The sequence below is a fragment of the Chionomys nivalis genome, chromosome 2, assembly GCF_950005125.1.
Source record: "Chionomys nivalis chromosome 2, mChiNiv1.1, whole genome shotgun sequence".
In the NCBI taxonomy this organism is placed as follows: Eukaryota; Metazoa; Chordata; class Mammalia; order Rodentia; family Cricetidae; genus Chionomys; species Chionomys nivalis.
The window spans coordinates 24,956,165-24,976,476 of NC_080087.1; the positions used below are offsets into that span (position 1 = coordinate 24,956,165).

The following is a 20,312-nucleotide window of genomic DNA, read 5'->3' on the forward strand; positions in this document are numbered from 1 at the left end:
CTAGGTGGCAAGGTTTCTGGCTGGAACACTTCAAAGTTAAGGTCACTTTCAGGTATTAAAAGAAAAGCAATGGCATCTTGGGAATTTGTAACGAGACCTAGAAAGCAGCGTGCCCTCATTTCCAGACCAGAAAATCATCACTGCTAGCTAGGTCAGCCTTTGGCAACCGTCTGGATTGTGTGACTCCCCATAGCATGCCTGGCACTAAGATTAAGGCTTGTCTGTCATCTCTGTCACAGGAACACTCAGTGGTGAACACACAGCTCAACGACGGTTATGGTGGTGGCCGATGGACTACGACAAAAGCTATGAAACTCCTAGAAAATGAGTCTCTGCTCCAACTGAGTCTGGCATATGTAGAAATGCAGTGTTCTCTGCAGAAATGGCTCAGAGAAGGGTGTAGCTAGTGTGGTCTTCCTGGAGAGATGGGCACAGGTCCTGCGCTGGTCACCACAGCCAGGACAGGTGACTGGCAGATGAAGGAGGCTTCATGGAGGACACTCCTTCTTACAATCTTTCTGCCATGTCTGTTCTTGGGGATTCCTTCTCAAGTCCTTCAAATTTATCGCATATTTAATCCAGTCAGCCCTGGGGTGCCCTTGCTTTACTCTCTTGATCTTTTCACAAGCACCAAGACAGACTGGAATAATCCTACCCTTGAAAGAAACCCAGACCTATCTCGGAATGCTTTGTTGTGAGCTCCCCAGCCAGCCCTCAACAACATGAGTCAGGCCACACACTCGGCTGGCTATGGGGTCACACTTTAGTCACCTGGCTCTCTTCCAGGTATGGAAGGTATATCTGAGAAACCACTACAAGAATTTATGATGAAATATAAATTCTGATCGTCCTTAATTTTTCCAAAGGCTAATTAATTTTAGCACAGAAGAAAAAAAAGTCGTGGTCCTGGGATCAGGTTTGTATTTTTTGTAAATAAGTGGAAACAATTGTCTGAGTTCCAGAGATAAAGCCATTTGTCAATTGTGGCAACACTGTGGTCAAATTCACTCAATAAATTAGTCACCCAGGCTTGCTACAGAGTAGAGACAAATCATTAACAGCCACAAAATACTTATTTAGTATTTCCAAGATAAAATGGACAGTGTGAGCATTTTTAAACCTAATTAAAGGCATACAAATATATTAAAATGCTAATGGTGGCTCTCTAAATGGAAGATTTGTGTATGACATCTTTTTTGTTCATTTTTGTATTTAAACTTAACATACCTATTTTCATAATCATTAGCTACAATGTACAAGCTGTTAACTTTTCAAAATGAACATAGCATGCAAATAAAAGATAAATGATTTGTGTGCATTGTTCCTTTTAATGCCTTGGATCACATGGTGGCCTAATAGAAGTACTCATTCCTAAACATCCCAGTCACACATTGAGAGTGGGTTTGTATCTAACGAAGATAAACTGTATCCCAGAACACACATGCTCATTAGCAGTTAAAATGTCATCACCTTCCGGCTGAGTCTCCGTTTGAGTTCCATTTTTGCTTCTTGCTCCTCTTCTTCATTCTTTTCTGTTAATTAGGGGAGGCATAAGTATAGTTACTAGGGATGATCGTACAATCAAAAAATCTACGAGGAACAACTACCCGGCTCTGGCATATACTGATTATACAAGCCATCATGCTAGAAATCTATCAAAGGATTCTGCAGAAAGAGTGGTCATACGCATGGAATAGCTATGCATACATGCAATGATATCGTTCCCCTCCAGGGAACTGGTTGACTGTCTTCACTGATTTGAAACCTTGTTGCTTCCTGATTCTTTGTTCCACGCACATATTATTGCTGACCACCTCATCGTCTTAGAAACATAAACTACAAGAATTCAGATAAAAAAAAAAATATCTACTTCTGGATCTGATCTTCATGTGAAAACTCCAAGGCACATTAAAAGAACAAATTAGAACCATCCCATGCACGTCCGAGCTGCTGACTTCCATTCAAACCCAACCAAAATATTTGATCTGTCTTCCTATGTTTCCATAGAAGCAAAATGTAAGCATTCCTTGGGCCTTGGCTTTCAAACCACTGTTCTGAACGGGGTCAAGTTGTACTGCGGGTAGAAATTATTTATTTTCTTGTGACTTTAACTTTCCAAAGTCGTCTTTTTCTCTAGTGCTTCATCAAGTAGTGCAATTTCAGGCAGTCCAACAGATGGGATTGAAAAAAGAGTTCAGTTTTTAAAGAAATAGGCAGCCTTCAGGATTTATGGGACGCTATTTGGAAAGCTTTTGTGTGTTTCCTGTCTCTCGTCTGTATTAAGTAAGGCACTGATTTTACTTCATAGCAAGATACGTAAATACTTACATTCTAAAGAGTCTAGTGAAGAAAGACTGTATTACTTCAGAAAAATTCTCTTCTATGAAAGGTTTTATTTTATTTTACCTTATTTTTGATTTTTTTTTTTTTTTCGAGACAGGGTTTCTGTGTAGCTTTGGAGCCTGTCTTGGAACTAGCTCTAGAAGCCCTGGCTGGCCTTGAACTCACAGAGATCCACCTGTCTCTGCCTCCCGAGTACTGGGATTAAAGGCGTGTACCACCACCACCCAACAAAAGTTTTATTTTTTAATCTCTCTCTGTCTTCCTCCTTACCCCCCCGCCCCCCATATGTGTAGTATACATCAGAGGACCTTGAATGTCATCATCTGGTTCTACCTACCTTGGATTTTAAGACAGTGATTTTCACTGGGACCCAATGTTTACTGATTAGGCTGTGAAATCTGGCTAGAGAACCCCAGTAATCCACTTATCTCTGCCCCACCAACATTGAGGTTGTAATCGTACCTCACCACACTTTTGTTTGTTGTCTTTTTGTTTTTAAAGACAGGGTTTCTCTGTAGCTTTGGAGCCTGTCTTGTAGACCAGGCTGACCTCAGACTCACAGAGTCTTGGGATTAAAGGCATACACCACCACATTCAACCCATCCAGTTTTTAAAGTGGGTGCTGGGGATAGAACTTAAGCCCTCACACTTACGTGGCAAGCACTTTACTGACTAATCAATTCCTCTAACTCCAAAATATATTTATTGTAAAATTTCAAAAGGACTTTCACCACTAAGCACTGGTTCCAAGAGTAAAAAGTTAGTCTTGGATATGGGCAGTGCCTATAGGCATTTGCTCACTGACCAGCTTATATTCTCCATACATCTTTTTCCTTCTCTGGACATACCGAACTTTCTGTTTTCTTCTCAAATACGTCTTTCAATTTATGTGTAGGAGAATGACCTTTGTTGTTACAGACAAACTGAAATCACTCTCAGACAAGAGAGTGTTCCTGCATCAAACGGATTTGGTTACAAGTCAGATTTCTTATTATGAATGAACTGTAAGCTTGGCTGATGGCTTCACAAAAATATGTCTTTCTGTACCCCTAAAGTATACACAAAGGGTCGGTTACTTAATGTGAGCTGAATGAATCTTGTGGATTGCCTATTATACATATTACACAAATTCCAAACTTCTGGTTAATGTGATTAAAATCAGAGCTATACAAGGCTAAAGCTGTGATGATATAATATTAAAAGAAATAATAATTTAATAAGCATAATTTTAGTCACGTCTTGCTATATGTCTACTATGTTTCTCTTTTTTTTTAAAGTTTCTTAAAAAAAATTCGATGTATTCATTGCATTTTATGAATGTTTTGCCTACATGTTTATGTTTGCACACCACGTGTGTGCTTGGTGTCCACAGAGGTCCAAGGAGGGCATTGGATGTTCTAGAACTGAAGTTTCAGACAACTGTAAACTGCCACGTGAGTGATGGGAATTGAACCCAGGTCTTCCGCAACAAGTGCTCTCAATGCTAAGCCACCCCTCCATCCCCGCTAATCCCCATGCTTCATTTCTTAAAGGCATTTGCAAAGACAAAAAAAAAAAAAAAAAAAGCCCAAAGGTTTTCACTACTTGCGTAAAATGTCACTTCTTCAAAGGGAATATTAGTTTCACCCTATTAAGGATGTTGTACAACAAGGTGACAGTCAGCGATGTTTAAGAAAGAAAGAGCCGATGAGGAAGTTTAAGTAAACAGGGCTGTACCATCTGGGTACTCTTCCCTGACACTAGGAAACTGGCTTTTAGCGTTTCCCATGTTTGAAGTGATTCTTCTAAAGAGAGTGAAGGATGGAGGGGGCTGCTCTGGGGTCACCTCTGAGTCTTTGCAGAGTGGTAGGACTGACAAAGGGAAGTCCTGAAGCTGGTACTGAAGTGTTCACCGTGAGGGTCGTTTAGGACACATCTCCTTCACTTGCTGACGCATTAGAGGAAACCGTACTGGGTGACGTAGATTGTTGGGAGCATTGGGATGGACCTTAGGGCTTTCGTGAAGGAAGGGGCAGAACTTTGGGGCAGTGTCTTATGTCAGAGCGGAAGGGTGCCACTTCAGACAGCCACAGGGAAGTGTCTGAGTAAATGCTCCATCAACACCCATGCTTTCAAGGCAGCAGGCACTGCAGAAACCTGCCTGCCAAGCCAGTTTGACTCCAGCCTTGTGTGAATGAGGAGAGAGAGGAGAAAACAGAGCACATCCAGCAGCGGGAGTAGCGGTGCACTGCTGAGTCTTCGCTGTGCATAAAACGACCTGTGTCTCCCCCAACATGTTCTTTGTGGTTTTCTTGATCTTTTGCTGCTTTACGTGTTTCCACGTGGATGGATTTTTGTTTTGTTTTATTTTTAAACATTTATTTATTTTCTGTTTGTGTGTGTGTGTGTGCACGCGTGCCTGTATTCACAGCACCCCTTTAGAGATCAGAGGAAAACCTGTAGGAGTACATTCATGTGGGCCCTGGAGATTAAACTCAAATTGTCAGGTTTGCTACCAGAGTCTTAACCTGCTGTGCCATCTCACTGGCCCCAGACAGGTATGTTTAACAAATAAAAATACATCTATAACCTTTTGAAATAGAAAAATAGCATATATATGTCATATATATGTTAAAAAAACACAACGATCTATGATAAAGTTGTCAACAGTAGAACATGCATGGCTAGGTGCACTCTGTAAAATTTCTTCAGTTTTTTGTAGATTCAAAAAATTTCACAATTGATTGTTGAAGATAAAGATTCAGAATTCAGTGACCTGGGTCATATTTTTTTTTCTCTCTCTCAATGGAAAATACAGCTGGTCTGTCACTCCCAGTGTGCCCTCGAGAGCAATGCATCCTTTCTCGGGTCCTGTATGGAAAAGGTGTCCCATATAGATCACTTTTCCTGGCCAGCCAGGGGCAGGAAGAGATACCTCTATATATGATCTGTATTTTAAGGGACTGGTTTGAAACGGAATCATAAAATATAAATGTAGTTGATATATTATACAATATAATATGTATTCAAACATATTATATAGCTTATGCATTATACAATATGAATGTAGTTAAAGAAAACAGTTTTACCAACATAGGAAAGAAACCAAGTGTGGAGTATAAGGGATATGATGCAAAGACATCAAGTTTGCTCCATGTTCTTACAAAATAGTTACTGGTATTCACTGTTATCTTAGCCATAATTACCAAACGGGTGGTGCATTTCAAGTAGAGAACTACTGAATACTTTATGCTTTAAATCAGCTTCCTAGCCCCCAAGAGATGGTCTATGTGACCTTAAGAATCATATTGTATCACAGTTTTCTAGTGTCTTCATTTAGATACTGTTGCTGCCTTTGAACAAAAGCTTGAGATAAAATATAGGAGCGAAAAAGAGGGCAGTACGGAGGAGTGCAGAAGCAAGGGGGCTGAATGAAGTGTTTGTGGGCTAAGGCCCTGTGCTGCTCAGTGGAAAGAACCCCTCCCCCCCTCCGCCCCAGCTCTGCCTGCTTCCCTTGGCGTATGTCAGGGAATCAGGAGCCAGTTATCAGCCGCTCCAGACTGGAAATGGACCTCCACTTTCCAGAATCAACATGAACTTAGAAGGAAGTAAAACAGGGCTGGACCCAAATCTGAAGTTGACATTGGTGCTTCGCTCTTTCCAGAACCTCCAGGAAAACAGAGGGTACAGAAGCCAACACAGCACTTAAGATCAACATGCAATACATTTCCGGATCCATGAAAGAGTTCCTCAAATAACTAAACTCCTGTGTGGCTTGGCACATCAGTCCCAGTGGACAGGATTATCCAGAACTTGCAAGGCCTTCGTTTCCAAGTATTTCATCAGACACCCAAGAAGACATACCCTCTGTACTTGCAGGCCCTCACAGTCTACCCTTGAGTTTAAACTTTAACTCAGTATGTCCCAGGAACTCCATCATGGAAAACACTTTTGAAACTTCAGGGCTTTGTTTCCATGTCAACATTAGATGTTGCTTAGGTAAAAATTCACCCTCCTTTTGTAGTTACAACCTTTTTGTCTTTCAGAGTGACATTTCTTCATATTAGCAGCCACTTTGGTGGGTTCTAGTCAACTCAGACTCACAAATAGCCAGAAAAAAGCATGGCAGGGGAGAGATGCCACAGACTGTGTGGTTGGTCCTCCTTACACTGGTAAGTGTTCATTGCTAGGTTGCTTCAGTTATGGCAAAATTGCTATAAATATGCTACAAAAATCTTTCTTTCTTTTACAAAAGAAACTAACTCCTATGAAAACATGGGGTCATCCAGCAGGCTGACTGTACTCGGCCAGCTTGGTCGAAAAGGATGTCTCCATGCCAATGGCTTACTGCTATTATAGTTTGCCCGGAGTTCTGATCGTTCCTGTCTTTTGGTATTTCATGAACTAAAAAGCTCCTTTGGAACTAGGCTAATATCTAGAAGTACAGCTAGGCGCTGCTTTTGAGCTCACTGGAGCTGGGGACCATCCTGAGAGAACAGCAGGACAGACTGTGGTTCTAGTGGGATCTCCTCACACTTTGCTGCCAGAAATTGGAAAGGAAAAATCAAGTGGGAAACGAATGGAGACCTCTTTAAGTTCCAAAAAAACCACAAAGAATTCAAGAAAGAAGAGGATAAATCACAACAAAGGCAAGAGAAATGCTTGGAAAAATCCCTCTTACCATAATTTTAAATTGGAACTTTTACTCAACCTAGCAACCAACTGTATTATTCATAACAATATAGGAATGTTTGATTGATTTCTTTGTGGGTTCGTTCTTTGGCAGTTATTTGAAAGTAGATTAGAGCATTTTCTTTAATATTTCGGCAAAAGAACACATGGGATGAATTTAATTTTTCTCAAAAACAATTGCTATGACCAGGACTCCACTTTAGGGGATATCAGGCTTAAAGCTATAAAATGAAATATGAAAACCAAGAAATGATTTTTTAAATACGTAAACATCTACTAATATATATGACATACACGGGCCTTTCCAGTCATCTGTGAATCATGTTTCTCTCCTGATGGATGGGTTGTCTCTAGGGCACCTTGTTATAGATCACATTAGGGATCGCAGTATAGAATCATATACTCACGTCTTAAGATGTTTCTTTGCTCTAATTCTTCAGTTGTTGGCCTCTGGCTGAGTCTCCTAGGATGACAAAATGATAGACTACAGGTTACAAAATGAGCACACCACGAGTTACAAACGAGGCCCATTTGGTGGAAGATACAAGTGAACCAACAAAGTTAGACTTTGTTGGGAAATATTTTGGGAAATAAAAATAAAATTTAAGCCTATGAAATAAACATCTCCCTCCTGTTTGTAGACTACTGAGCGCGACTTAGACTTCCATCTGTCACCTCTCTTCCACTCATCCTTGTAAGAGAGGCGTCTGGCTTGTGGCTGGGCATATGCCTACAGATCATGGCTCCCCTAGCTCGGTGCGGGATGTGACTGACTTCTTGAAACAGGACATGAGCAACATAAGCTTTCCCCTCTTCAACACAGACAAGTGTGTGGTCTCTGCTTTCCTTCTAGCACAGGCTGCACTTGAACATGGAATTATGAGCCAGCTTTGATCTTGCAGATAAGATTCTCCAAGGCTATAAGAAATGTGCAAAGCAGAAGGAGTCTGAGTGTTAGGACTATGGGGAGAAGAGAAATTTCCATCATGCTGGGTGGCCCAGTTGTCTCTAGACTGCTTGGTAAGAGAGAAATCAACAGACATTGCTTGAACTCCTGTATTCTTGACATGTTACAGCAGCTTAGCTGATAGCTTACTTAATTAATGTACAGTGCACTGGGGCCTCCAATAAGCTGCTGTGGCAAAGTTCACGCCAATGTATGAGTTGCTCAATCTGTGCTGCTCGGGGTTTGAAGGGAAATGCTGCAAGTGAATATATTCCATACAACGCTATCTTGACCTATGCGGGGGCCCCTTCTTCCCTGCCGTTGAGATAAACCAGGCTCAGCCAGGATTAGTATTTAACTGCTTTACATGAGAGCAGGAACTCATAGAAACTCTTTATAACTTTGTTCTTGGTCTTGTTTACACGATCAATTTGTTGTTAATTGCAGTGAAAGATTGCCTCAGGATGTAGGCTGCATTTGTGTAAGTGAAGATGAAGATATATGTATTTACTAGACACAACCGATTCTAAATGTTAGGATCACAACAAACCAGTTATCTTTCAAATGTCTCCTCAAATTTTCATTGAAGTTAGATATTCATTGGGATTGCTTTGAAATTAAGGCAGTAACTGAGTCCCCAAAAGGGTTCACGGAGCAACAGTACCTATGCAGCTGGATTCTGTGCCACGACTATACTGTATGCTATGTGTGTGCACTGCTGGTGTACTAGAGATTGTCACACTCAAGTGTGCTAGCTCTCTCTTACTGAAGGAATATCCTTCCTCTGGAATGATTTCTTTTCCTTTCCTATTTTCTAGAATCCTACAGTTGATTAAAATGGGACCTTGAAGGTTGTCTGTCCTCAAGAGTATAAGCCTCTGGGTTCTTTAACCTCAAGGAACAGTATGAAGACTGAGCAGCTCTTGCCCTCGGCGTTAAGAGCACGGAAAACTATAAGAATAACCACGGCTGCCTTTCACTCCTACTTTTAAATGTCTAGTCCTTGTGCTAGATGCTTAACGTGTGGGGAATCCTCCAAACAACTCAGCAAAGTAAAGGCTGGCTCCCAGTTTGCAGACAAAGAAAGGGATAGTAACTGACTTGCTTAAACTAAAACATGAGCAAATGTTAGGGTCAAGATCCACTCTTATCTCATTGGACTCTGTGTTATCTAAGCTTGAACTGTGGGTAAAACCTTGAGCAAGGGGCATAAGGTGTGCTGTATTCACTGAAAAGAACTCTAACATTTATATATTATTAAGAACAAACCCTACTATATTAAAAATTTAAAGCTATAGATCATGTATGTACTTATAAAAATATTAAATATTTTAAGGGTGGCATTGGAATACTAGTTCATAAAAGACACAGGTGGTACCCCAGATGTATGGTTAGAACTGGAATGGAGATGTCTCTACCCATTCTAATCTATGCTCACACTTCCTGGTCTTCCTGTGGAAGACTGGGCATGATCCTCAAGGAATCCCTAATGACATTAGACCAATGTTCTTTTTGTTTGTTTGTTTGTTTCTCGAGACAGGATTTCTCTGTGGTTTTGGAGCCTGTTCTGGAACTAGCTCTTGTAGACCAGGCTAGTCTCGAACTCACAGAGATCCGCCTGCCTCTGCCTCCCAAGTGCTGGGATTAAAGGCGTGCACCACCACCGCCCGGCCTAGACCAATGTTCTAAGGAAAGGAACCACACTGCTAGGTTGTTTTTTTTAAAAAAAAAACCTTTCTTTATCAGTGTTCTGGTTTTGTCTACTTACTTGGCTTGTTCTTGGTTAATTTATCATTGCTATAAATAGTCTTATAATACATATCTTCATAAAAAGTCTTTCAAATGAATCACTATAGATCCTTTCCTTCTTACATATGTTCCACAAGATGGAGTTATGTAAGTTATAAAAGTTAATAAGAAGCCTGAGCTAAATGTAGGCCTCTGTGTATTTATTTGGGACTGAATGACTGCTAGATCAGGCAGGATAGAAACAACAAATGGCACCAATGTGGACAGCTAAATCCACTTACAACCTGAGACAGTTTGGGAAATAATTCTGGACAAAAATGAATAACGTTGGTAGCAGCAATTTCTCGGGTTTGCTCTCTTTGCTAGAAGCAAGCGCATCTCATTTAAGAGAGGTTTCCTAACTTAGCTTTAGTTGTGAAACTTTGCAGCTCTTTTAAGAGGCCCTGCCAGCAAACACTTAAATGGTGTTTATGAATTGCCAACAGCATGCATCTTGGTGGTGTCAGGGACCTTGAAACTCCACAGAGTTTTGACAATAAACATGGCTTCAGCCAGCACCTCTGCCATGAAGCTAGGCTCTCAGAAAACTAGGGAATGAGTTTAATTCTAGCCATATTGCTTAGCAAATCAAAGACTCATGTGGCCAGGAAAATAAAGATGTACATTAAAGATATATTCAGGTAAAGAAAACCTCTAAATGGTTTACAGTTTATTTAGAAATATATGTAGGCTTCGGAGAGAAAATAAAAAGGATAAAGTCCTTAAAATAAAAAAAAGAAACAAAGAGAGTAGTTGGGTGTGGTGGCACACACCTATAATCTCAATACTTGGGAGGCAGAGGCAGGTGGATCTCTGTGAGTTCAAGGTGTGGTGTCACACACCTTAATCTTAGCACTTGGGAGACAGAGGCAGGCAGATCTCTGTGAGTTCCAGGACAGCCAAAGATACACAGAGAAACACTGTCTCAAAAAGCAAAAAAATTAAAATAAAAATAAAAGAAATAGAGTTTAAAATAAAGTCACGTAAAGATGAAAAATACACAGAGAGACTGGATACCTGTATGTTATTGTGTTGTCATTAAATTGTTTGATGACTGAGGAAGGAGCAAAAGCTGCTATAAGACATTTGATTATAAATGCTGCTGAGTTTTTTTTTTCTATAAATAAAAAAGCATTGGAAAATACAAAAGGCAATCATTGGTTTGTAAGGTTTAATAAACTTGGGTTAATGCTAAAAAAAATTTGCTGGATTAATCCAACATACATATTTTGAAAATGCCTTGACTTCAAAATTTAAGTCAAAAGGTATGTTGCTTTGGAGAAGAGGTTTTACTTTTGTTTCCACAGGAAATGAGAGGCTATGGATTCATTCTAGATTAAGAAAAATAAGATTTGATTAAGAAAGACCTCCTGAGAAATCTCCAATAGGAACGGATGGTCCAGATGATCCAAAATTTCAGGGGACCTCTGTTGAGTTTCCTTCTGAGTTCTGCATCCAGAACAGTTTCAAGACTGTTGGCTGAGATGATAAAGCCTCACAGAACATTCCATTCAGGACTTGACCATACTTCAAAATTTTCTTTAGGTCCCTGTAAGTTTATCAGTGCTTTCAATCAGCAGGAAGTAATCTGGAAAACTACACCCAAATTCCCAAAATATGGATTATGGATGTTTGCCTTTGTTTAGAATGTTGGTTACAAGTTGTATGGATAATAGTCATAAAGAAAGCTAAACAAAGGATATTAGATTCAGAGTTCTTGGTTTTCTTTTTAAAGGATAGTCTTTTACCCTGTCACTTGTATTATTTTTTAATGAATGTTGATTGGCCAGTAGCCAGGCAGGAAGTATAGGTAGGGTGATCAGACAGTAAGTAGAGGTGGGGCAAAGAGAACAAGAGAATTTTGGGAGGAGAAAAGAGTAAGTCTGCAGTTGTCATCCAGACACAGAGGAAACAAGATGAGAAGACCTCACTGATGAAAAAGGTACCAAGCCACATGGCTAACACAGACAAGACTTATGGGCGAATATAAGTTATAAGAGTTAATAAGAAGCCTGAGCTAATAGGCCAATCAGTTTATAATCAATGTAGGCCTCTGTGTGTTTATTTAAGACTGAACGACTGTGGGATTGGGCAGGACAGAAACCTCAGTCAACAGAGTTATTATGCAAAGAAATAGCTTTATAACTATTTTACTAAAACTGCTTCAAAAACACTTATCAAGAACAATGTATACTATTTTCCCATAAACTTGGGTTTACTTTTAAATTGTGCTTCATTAGTTTAATAAGTGTGTGCAATTTAAGTTAAAAGCAAATATTTAATTTTCCTGGGTACTTGTAGTTCAAGTAGTAAACGCTTTAATTTAAGAACTGTTTCGTCAGAAACCCTGTCTCAAAAAAAAAAAAAAAAGAACTGTTTTGTGAGTGCCATCAACTGATGGCTGTTTTCTCTCTTGTTTTAGATATATTTTTACCCTAGGTTTTTTTTTTCAGTTTTAAATAAAGGCCACATCTCATTTATTCATTTATTCATTAGTTTGTAAATTTACAGTGCTTAGGATCAAACCCAGGGTCTTATGTTGCAAAGCAATCCCTCTACCCCTGGGCTCCACCCTTGACCAGACACTCTGACTGTGACTAGTCCTCCCTCACTACTGAGTTCATCATACAAACCCTCAAGCATCTTCAAAACGTTCTACCAAGGGATTTTTCATTACATCTCAGTGGATCAGCTTGGGTCTTTCTTTAGCTCACATCAGAAGGGGTCGCATTTGTCTGGTTTCCTTTTGTAAAACTGAAACACCCTCAAGGCTCCAGTTCCATAGAACACATCTACTTTCCTCCAGACGCCACACGAGGGGCACATCTGATCAGCCTGTCTTGTGAGCATGCCTCACTGATACAAATGTGTACTTTTTCTCCGTTCTAAACTCATTCCATCCACCGTTGTTGTTTGGACAGGGCGTGTTTGGAGCCTCAACTGTTAAACGGTTGGCTATTGACAAAGGCTGCTGGAAATGCTGTGACTTCCATGTCTCCCACTTGCTGTGCTCTCTGCTGTGCCAATGCCTGTGTTACTAGGATGACAGGATTGCCACGCTGCTGATGCTCATGAATTAACGTTAGTTTTTTTTGAGCTTGCAGAAGTTACTATATAGCTGTTTTATTTTTCTCAGAATTTTCTAGGCCTATAACTAGGAATAATAACAGTATTTTGTTCCCATAATTTATAGTTTTTTCCCCCATTACAAATAACCATGGCTAGACATTTAGTATGAAAAAAGTAGGGAAACTTTGCTCATTTAAAAAACGCTTTTAGGTTTTCTCTAGGTGCTAATGTATTTAGCATAATTTATAAAAACCTTTAATTCTGGCTTGTCTCAGGCTTTTTTAAGCTAATACAATTTTTACCTGGGTGCTGCTGATGGAACCCAGATCTTCGCGCTTGCACAACAAACGCTTTATCAAGTGAGCGATTACCCTGGCACGGGGCTCACTTTTTAAAAATCCTTTACTATGATAAACTATACTAATATTCTTTGCATTTAAGGAGTTTCCCCTATTTTGTTACCATTTTATATGCATTATTTTTCTATGATTAAAAAATTTCACACCAAAACATAAACAAAAGCAATAAAATAATAAAACACATTTGTCACGTATCCGCGTGCATGTGGTATAGAGAAGATGGGATAAAAGAAATCCATCATAGTTGAGCAGTGATCCTAACCCACTTCTGGTCTAAAGGAACTGCAGTTTTCAGAGAGTCCCTTCATCTCCCCAGCCCTCAGAGAGGCCCCTGCTTTTAGTTGTTAAGAAGACAAATTTGACATGAAGTTCCTCTGACTTCTGCTAGCTCTTTCCTGAGGCAGGAAATGGTTCAGGCTTAAGGCGGAGGTGAAAACACTGCAGTGAGGAGCCCCTTGGCAAACTGCTCAGGACTGCTTTTGGAATCTTAGTGGGAGTTGCAAAAGCTGAGGACACCACACCCTCAGGCCTCCTCCTGGAATTCTCAGGGAGGTGAGCCTTCCCTTCAGCTAGGAGCCACAGCTGCTGCCCCGGAAAGTCTCCCTTTTAGCAGAGAAGGGCCTTGGAGATTCTCTCCCTTGTGGAGAACAGCAAACACTCCCTAGCAGACCTGCACAACCCTCCTACAGTGATCATAAAAGGCTCCAGCTTCTAAGCAAGGACAACTTCCTCCCATCTTCACATCCCGATCTGGTGCCCTTCTCCCGGGATCCACCTGGGTGGGGATGCAGAGTGAGAGAAACCAGCGGAAAATAGTGACACTCGAGGGTGCTTATGCCGGCATCAAAAACAGTTCCTTCAAGAATTAACACTATTAAAAATCTTAGTTAAACGGACTTTTGAAGCCACTTGTGGTCAAAACAGAAGACCTACAGCACACGAGAACAGAGGGGTGTGAGGAGTGATGCTCAATGACCCACCCATTCTAAGCTAACGGCCTGCGTCTGGACGGGGGCTATGCTTATCTGACCAGGACAAAGCTAGGCCACTGCGGCTTGGTATTTCTCCAGTCTCACAGCCCAGAGGATGGAACCTCATAGTTTTCACACAAATCTCAGTAAGTCCCCGGATTAGAAGAGAGGCTGGCTAAGTTGTGGACTGTGCGCCAGACTCCCCCATGCCGCCCCTTTCGGTAAATACATTTTATTGAAGAGCTTTCATGTTCATTTATTTCTATGTTGTTAACATCTTTTATGTAATGGCCGGGTTGGATAACTGCAACAGAGACCAGCCGGTCATCAAAACCTAAGACTTCGTAACGGATCAGTTTTTGGAAAAGTCTGTTGACCCCTGAGCTACGTTCTGGAGATCTCAAAGCTACTGGCTAACTGACCAACTGAGATCAAGTTTACAGGACTGGATGGGCCAGGTGCACCTGAACCTGGGGAATTCACCAAGCCCTCAGGCAGGTGGGAGACTTTGAGACAATGAGGAGAATCAGTCACTTCGGCACTCGCGCACCAGCAAGTACCTGACCAGCTTGGTCCCGATCTGCTGTCTTATTTCTTGCCTTTCTTCTTCAGATGTTCGCTGCAGGATGTTTTTGTCCTCCAGTTCTTTCTTGGATGGTCTATTGCCAAGTTTGATGGCAAGAGTGTCCCTTCGGCGTATCTTACTTGCCAAAGCACCTGAGGATTGGGAAGGGGCAGAGATACAGGTACATCAGTTTTTAACCTGGCAGGGCTTTGGTTACACGTGGCTGAACTTTAACAGGACCTGAGCCAAATTCTTTACTTGCATGCAAGAGGGGAAGCTTAATCAGTTCAAGGGTTGGAGGGGGGATTTTGAGTTGGAGATAATTCGTTTTGAAAAACAACTAAAGGATTTTTTTAAAAAATGTTCTGGAAAAAACAAAAAAAACAAACCCAAGATAGCATGAACACGCTTGGAAACAGCACCTCATCATCTGGATGGAGCTCGAGGAGGTTTATTCTGCTGATTTGGTGGATCATGGAAATCGGTGATTGCACAAGGCTTTTGCTTTCTTTTCAAGTCAAGAGCTTATCCTTGCTCCTTATTCTGTACAGTTAATCCTTGTCATCCCCTTTCCCCCAGTCAGGCGTCATGCTGGCAAGGAGCCTACACTATACACAAATGCTTTAACCCTCAGTCACCCAGGCATCCTTAAGCCCCCATCAGGCAGTAGCTATTAGGTGGGTGCTAAGGAGAGGAAATCTAACAAATTTCTGCTGAGTCATTAATACACTGATAACTTCTAATCATCTATAAATCCAACCCCACGGTGAAATTCTTCCAAGTCACGCTCCTCCTAAGTTAAAAACAAAAAACAAAAACTAAAAACCACAACATTTTAACAGCACATCCCAGTCATCTAATTAGACACAGTCACGGCTTTGATTCATCTCTAGGATCCTTCCTTTCTAGAAGGCACCCTGTCTTTGCAACGGTGGACAAGCAAGCATTTTCAACTCCAACCAAGCATTTGTCATTCTCGACTCATTCCCCTCCCATCTCTCTTTAAGCCTCAGTATAAAATGAGTGAAAATGTCTAACACTTCCAGCAAGCCAAGAAAGCCCCACCCTGTCCTATACTCTTTCTTCAAGAGCAGGTCCCTGGAGGGATGGGCACCTTTGTCTTTCATGAGAAAAAACGCTGTTCTTAAAAAGCTTAGATTGTTTGTATCAAGACAAATCTTCAGTCTAACTCATTGTCAAGGGTGTGGCACACCTATGTTGTATGTTCTTCTGGCAAGATCTGTCATCATGAACTAAACTTTGGGATGGGCACTTTTTTTTCAGCACTGGGAATTGAACTCGTGGAATTATGCTATCCTCCAAGACTGCTTTTACTTTTTAGCGAGGATTAATATATTTCTAATTCGAGAGAAGAAGATGAGGGGAAGAAAATGTTGGGAGGTGGCTAAGGAGATTTTGCACTGTGCAGTAGGTGTCTCTCTGTACACCACCTGCTGCTCTACTTCTGGAAAATATTCTTACTTTCTCCGCTGCCGTCATCATCATCATCCTCTTCCTCATCATCATCGGTGTACAAGATGGGTCCGTCTGAGTCAGAGTCGTTGGATTGGTACTCTCTTGGTGTCTCATCCTCTGGGGCACTGAAGGATTCTGAAGAGTCTCCTGTCTGCCCGGGGGTCAGCAATTGAGGTCCAGCCTTTCCCAACTCATCTTTGGTTGCAAAACTATGAAGGGTAATAAAGCAGAGGGTAAAGTGAAGTCCAGAGCGATCCTTATGGATACCAACACCACAAGCAGCATGAACATCCTTCATGATGGGAAAGGGAGAAACGCAACACGGGACAGTCATTCAACATCACTAACATGGACGTTCTCTGGGGCATTACTTTTGTAATTACAATTACAATTGTTGAGGTTTTAGATTTTGCATTTGCAGAACATAAAGGTATTACTAGATGTTCTCTAACACATCCCGCAAATGAACAGAGTGAAACTGGACTTTGTGAACCGATTCATCCATGAATCACGGGGCAGTAGAGGAGACAGTAGTGGGTTAGGGCTGCTGGAGGAACAGCTCACTTAGAAAAGTGTTCACTGCATAAGCTGGGACACTAGAACTTTCAATTCCCAGAGCTCACATGACAAAAAATATAGCTGTGGTAGTGCTTGCTTACAACCTCAGTGCGGGGAGGCAGGGACAGGCAGATTCCTGGGGCTCATTGGCCAGCCACTGAAGCCTACTAGGGGAGTACCAGACTGGATGACATCTGAGGAGAGACACCTGAGGCCTATCTCTGCTCTCCACATGGACATGCACACGTGTGTACACACACCCTCCTACACACACAATGCATACACACAATCACAACAGTAATGAGCCAGCAGCTCCATGGTGCTTTGCTCTGCCTACACGTCTTGTTTGCTCTTCAAGTCTAAACATAAAGCCTCAGCCCCTCCACGGATGTTCCTGGATCATTCAGTTGACGTGCTTGCCTCATTCCTCTACTCTCATGGTGATCCAGCACAGAGCTCAGCATCCCTGATTTGTCTGCCTTCTGACTCCTACCGTGCCTTTGACACACAGGCTTCAGAGAGTTCTGCATCCCAGCACCCAGAAGGGTGTTACACAGGAACACACATCTCTTATTAATATTAGAATAAATTCCATTTTCTTTCTAGCCAGTGTGTCAACAGGCAAAAATCCCTGATCCTCTCTGTGCTTGCATTTCTTCATGAACAAGACCGCCTCTTACAGGACTAGAGTGATGCCTAAGATGCAAAATGTTACACGGAAGCTTTAAAAGGGTAATATACTGGGGGAGGGGCAATGGTGCTTTGTCGTTCAGTTGGGTAAAGGTCTCTACAAGGCTTACCCATCTTCAAAAACTAATGAAGTTGCATGGGATGACAAAAATATTTAATTTCAAAAATAATGTAATCATTATTGTAATATACAGAAGACCTCCCAAATACTTTGTGATATAAATAGATGAATTCACATTTGGTGTTTTCACAGACAAAAAAAAAAAATTAAAAACCAACCCCAACCCTCCTGCAAGACAAACAACAACACACATGAATGTGTTTTGATTGTTGCACACAGGCAAACTTCATTAGAACAAAAGGCATTTAAAGCTGGTTCTATGATTAGAGGCCCAAGCACTTCTAAGACTCTACATTTTTTTAACTTAGAAAGAACCCAACATCCTAAGTTGTTCTCAAAAGGGTATATGAAATCTTTGAGTGTGTGTGTGTGGGGAGGGGGTTCACTAATTTTGAATGCCTTCCTCTATCACTCTTAAATTTTGAGATAGGATCTCTCATTGACCCTGGAATTTAGCATCCCAGCTAGACTGATGGGCCAGCAAGCTCCCGGGATCTGCCTGTCACACTGCTGCCTTCCTATCCCCACCCTGGTCCTATATATGTGCACACCTATGCCTTGCTTTTACATGGAAGCTAGGATCGACTTAGGATCCTTTGCCTACCGAGCTGTCTCTCTAGACCCTAAATCTCATTTTTAATTATGTGACATCAACATAACCCAAAATCTCCCATCTTAACAATTTTAAGGGTACTGTTCTGTGTCATTAAGGACATTCATGTTGCTGTATAATTATCACCGTGCAACTCTAGAACCTTTTCATCTCTCTAAAATGAAACTGTGTCTCCATGAGCTAATAACCCCACACATTGCGCTCTCTGTGTCTGTGATGCTGACTATTTTATGAAGGCTCATGTAAAGGTAATTATACAAACTTCTGGTTTGACGTATTTCACTTAGCGCAATGTCAAGGATACCTACGTCCTAGCAGTGGCAGAATTTCTTCCTGTGGGGGTCTGGATGATATGACATTGTGTGCATATGCCACACTTTGTTTATTCATTTACCAGCCGATGCCCAGTTGGGCTGCTACTGCCTTTTGGTTACTGTATATTAACTCTACATACTCTGGTGTACAAATCTACTTCCCCACTTTCGATTCTCTTGACTATAAGCACAGAAGGAGATTGCTGAATCATATGGTAATTCTGTGTTCACTTTTTTGGAGACAACACAGAATGAAGTGCCATGGGAAAGAAGTGAAGATGTCTTTTTACGGACAAACTTTTCCGCGGTCCAGATTATTAGACGATTGCCACGGAAAGCTATTCTATTCTGCGGATGCTGTCACTATGGACGACTGCAGTATGTTTAAAGGTTTGTCAATTAATAACAGCATCTGCTTATAGCAAAACAAGGTACTTCGGGGCTCAAACCAGTTAGTCACTAATTGACTGTGTTAATTATGTTGATCTCGCTGTTGGTATAGTATTCTGCAGTGTGCAGAGTTCGGCAGCAGTTATTCACAGCTCATAACTATTTAAAACTACAAGGTGGTTAGAGAATTTACAACACGGGTCCAAGAAAGGCTGTAAGTAAGTAGCCCACCCAACCTGGCCAGTGCAGTCTGGGATCCAGACTGAGACCGCTAGTCTACTTACTAAAGGTTATATTACGCGATTATTATAATTAGTTAATAACAACTGTGCTCCATGTCTGCATTGGTCAGCTCACACCTCCACCCTTATGGTTCCTGAGAACACTGGACAACATTGAACATTACCTAAATTTTTGTCGCAGGGACTCAGCAAGTCATTTTTAAATATGACCTCAAGTGGGTTGAATTTTTTTTCTGCCCAACACTACAGAGATGCCTGTGTTATGGATAGAGCTGTAAATGAATTTTAAAAACCATACTGAACAGCAGCCTGTGAGATAGGAGGAGAGGTGACCATTTTTAAATACAACCACTAGCCCTATTTCAAGTTTTGATATTTGTATCCCAAACAGAAGGCTTTTCATACTATGACAGAGTTTTCACACATTGGGCGACTAAATATAACCAAGGAAAAGTTCTAAGGAAAGCAAGGGAGTGAGAGCCAAAAACCCTAACTCAAATTCCACTTGAAAGAGGGAGAATTTGGGAGAAAATCTGAGACACTGCATTTTCCAGGCTCATTAAGTCAAGGGCAAACACAAACTACTTCTGAGGAATGCATTATAAAGTCACTCTTTACATATTAAAAATATACTAAGAAGAAAACAAGCTCTTCTAGGAAACTCTGAGAGTTACCCTCGCTGATGGGAAAATATATGATATACACCCTCAATGTCCAAAGAGACCCAAGCTTATTCCCTTTACTCGTGGTATCGCTGGAAACAGAAAACTTACATTTATTTTTTTATTTAAAAATTCTCCATGTACCTGGGATAACTAAGGCATTAAGGTCCTAGTATAAAGTGTGGTACTTAGCGTAATTAATACAGTCCCTAAATGACCATGGAAATGAACTGAGGAGAGTCAGGTTGGTAGCGGATATGAATGGCTCTCCGTATACTTACAGCTCCCAAAGCTGCCTTTCTTTTTGCATAGTGAACAACAGACCCATATACTACATCCACTTTCTGAAACTGAAATCTTGTCTTAAACACACATATCCCGAGCACACTGATTGATTAAAATCAACTCTTTGGAACTAGCTTGCCTGGCTCACAATTATGCCTTTGGTGTCTACAGCTTTGTCCAGCACAGAACAAACAACCCCCCATCACACCCAGAAAGAGGAAAAAGTTCAGTTTGAAGTGCTGAGCAACA

At 41.1% G+C, this 20,312-nt stretch overlaps 1 protein-coding gene across 4 annotated transcripts in view; it reads right to left on the reverse strand.

Annotated features, from left to right (window-relative positions):
- Phactr2 (phosphatase and actin regulator 2) overlaps nt 1-20,312 on the reverse strand; it is a 271,200-nt gene that overhangs the window by 25,756 nt on the left and 225,132 nt on the right. For all 4 annotated transcript variants that reach the window (XM_057761357.1, XM_057761356.1, XM_057761360.1 and 1 more), the window contains 4 exons: nt 16,195-16,397; nt 14,708-14,864; nt 7,422-7,477; nt 1,471-1,532 (listed from right to left, as the gene is read on the reverse strand). In XM_057761357.1, coding sequence (XP_057617340.1) covers nt 1,471-1,532; nt 7,422-7,477; nt 14,708-14,864; nt 16,195-16,397 — 478 coding nt within the window. The remainder of the gene's footprint in view (nt 1-1,470; nt 1,533-7,421; nt 7,478-14,707; nt 14,865-16,194; nt 16,398-20,312) is intronic.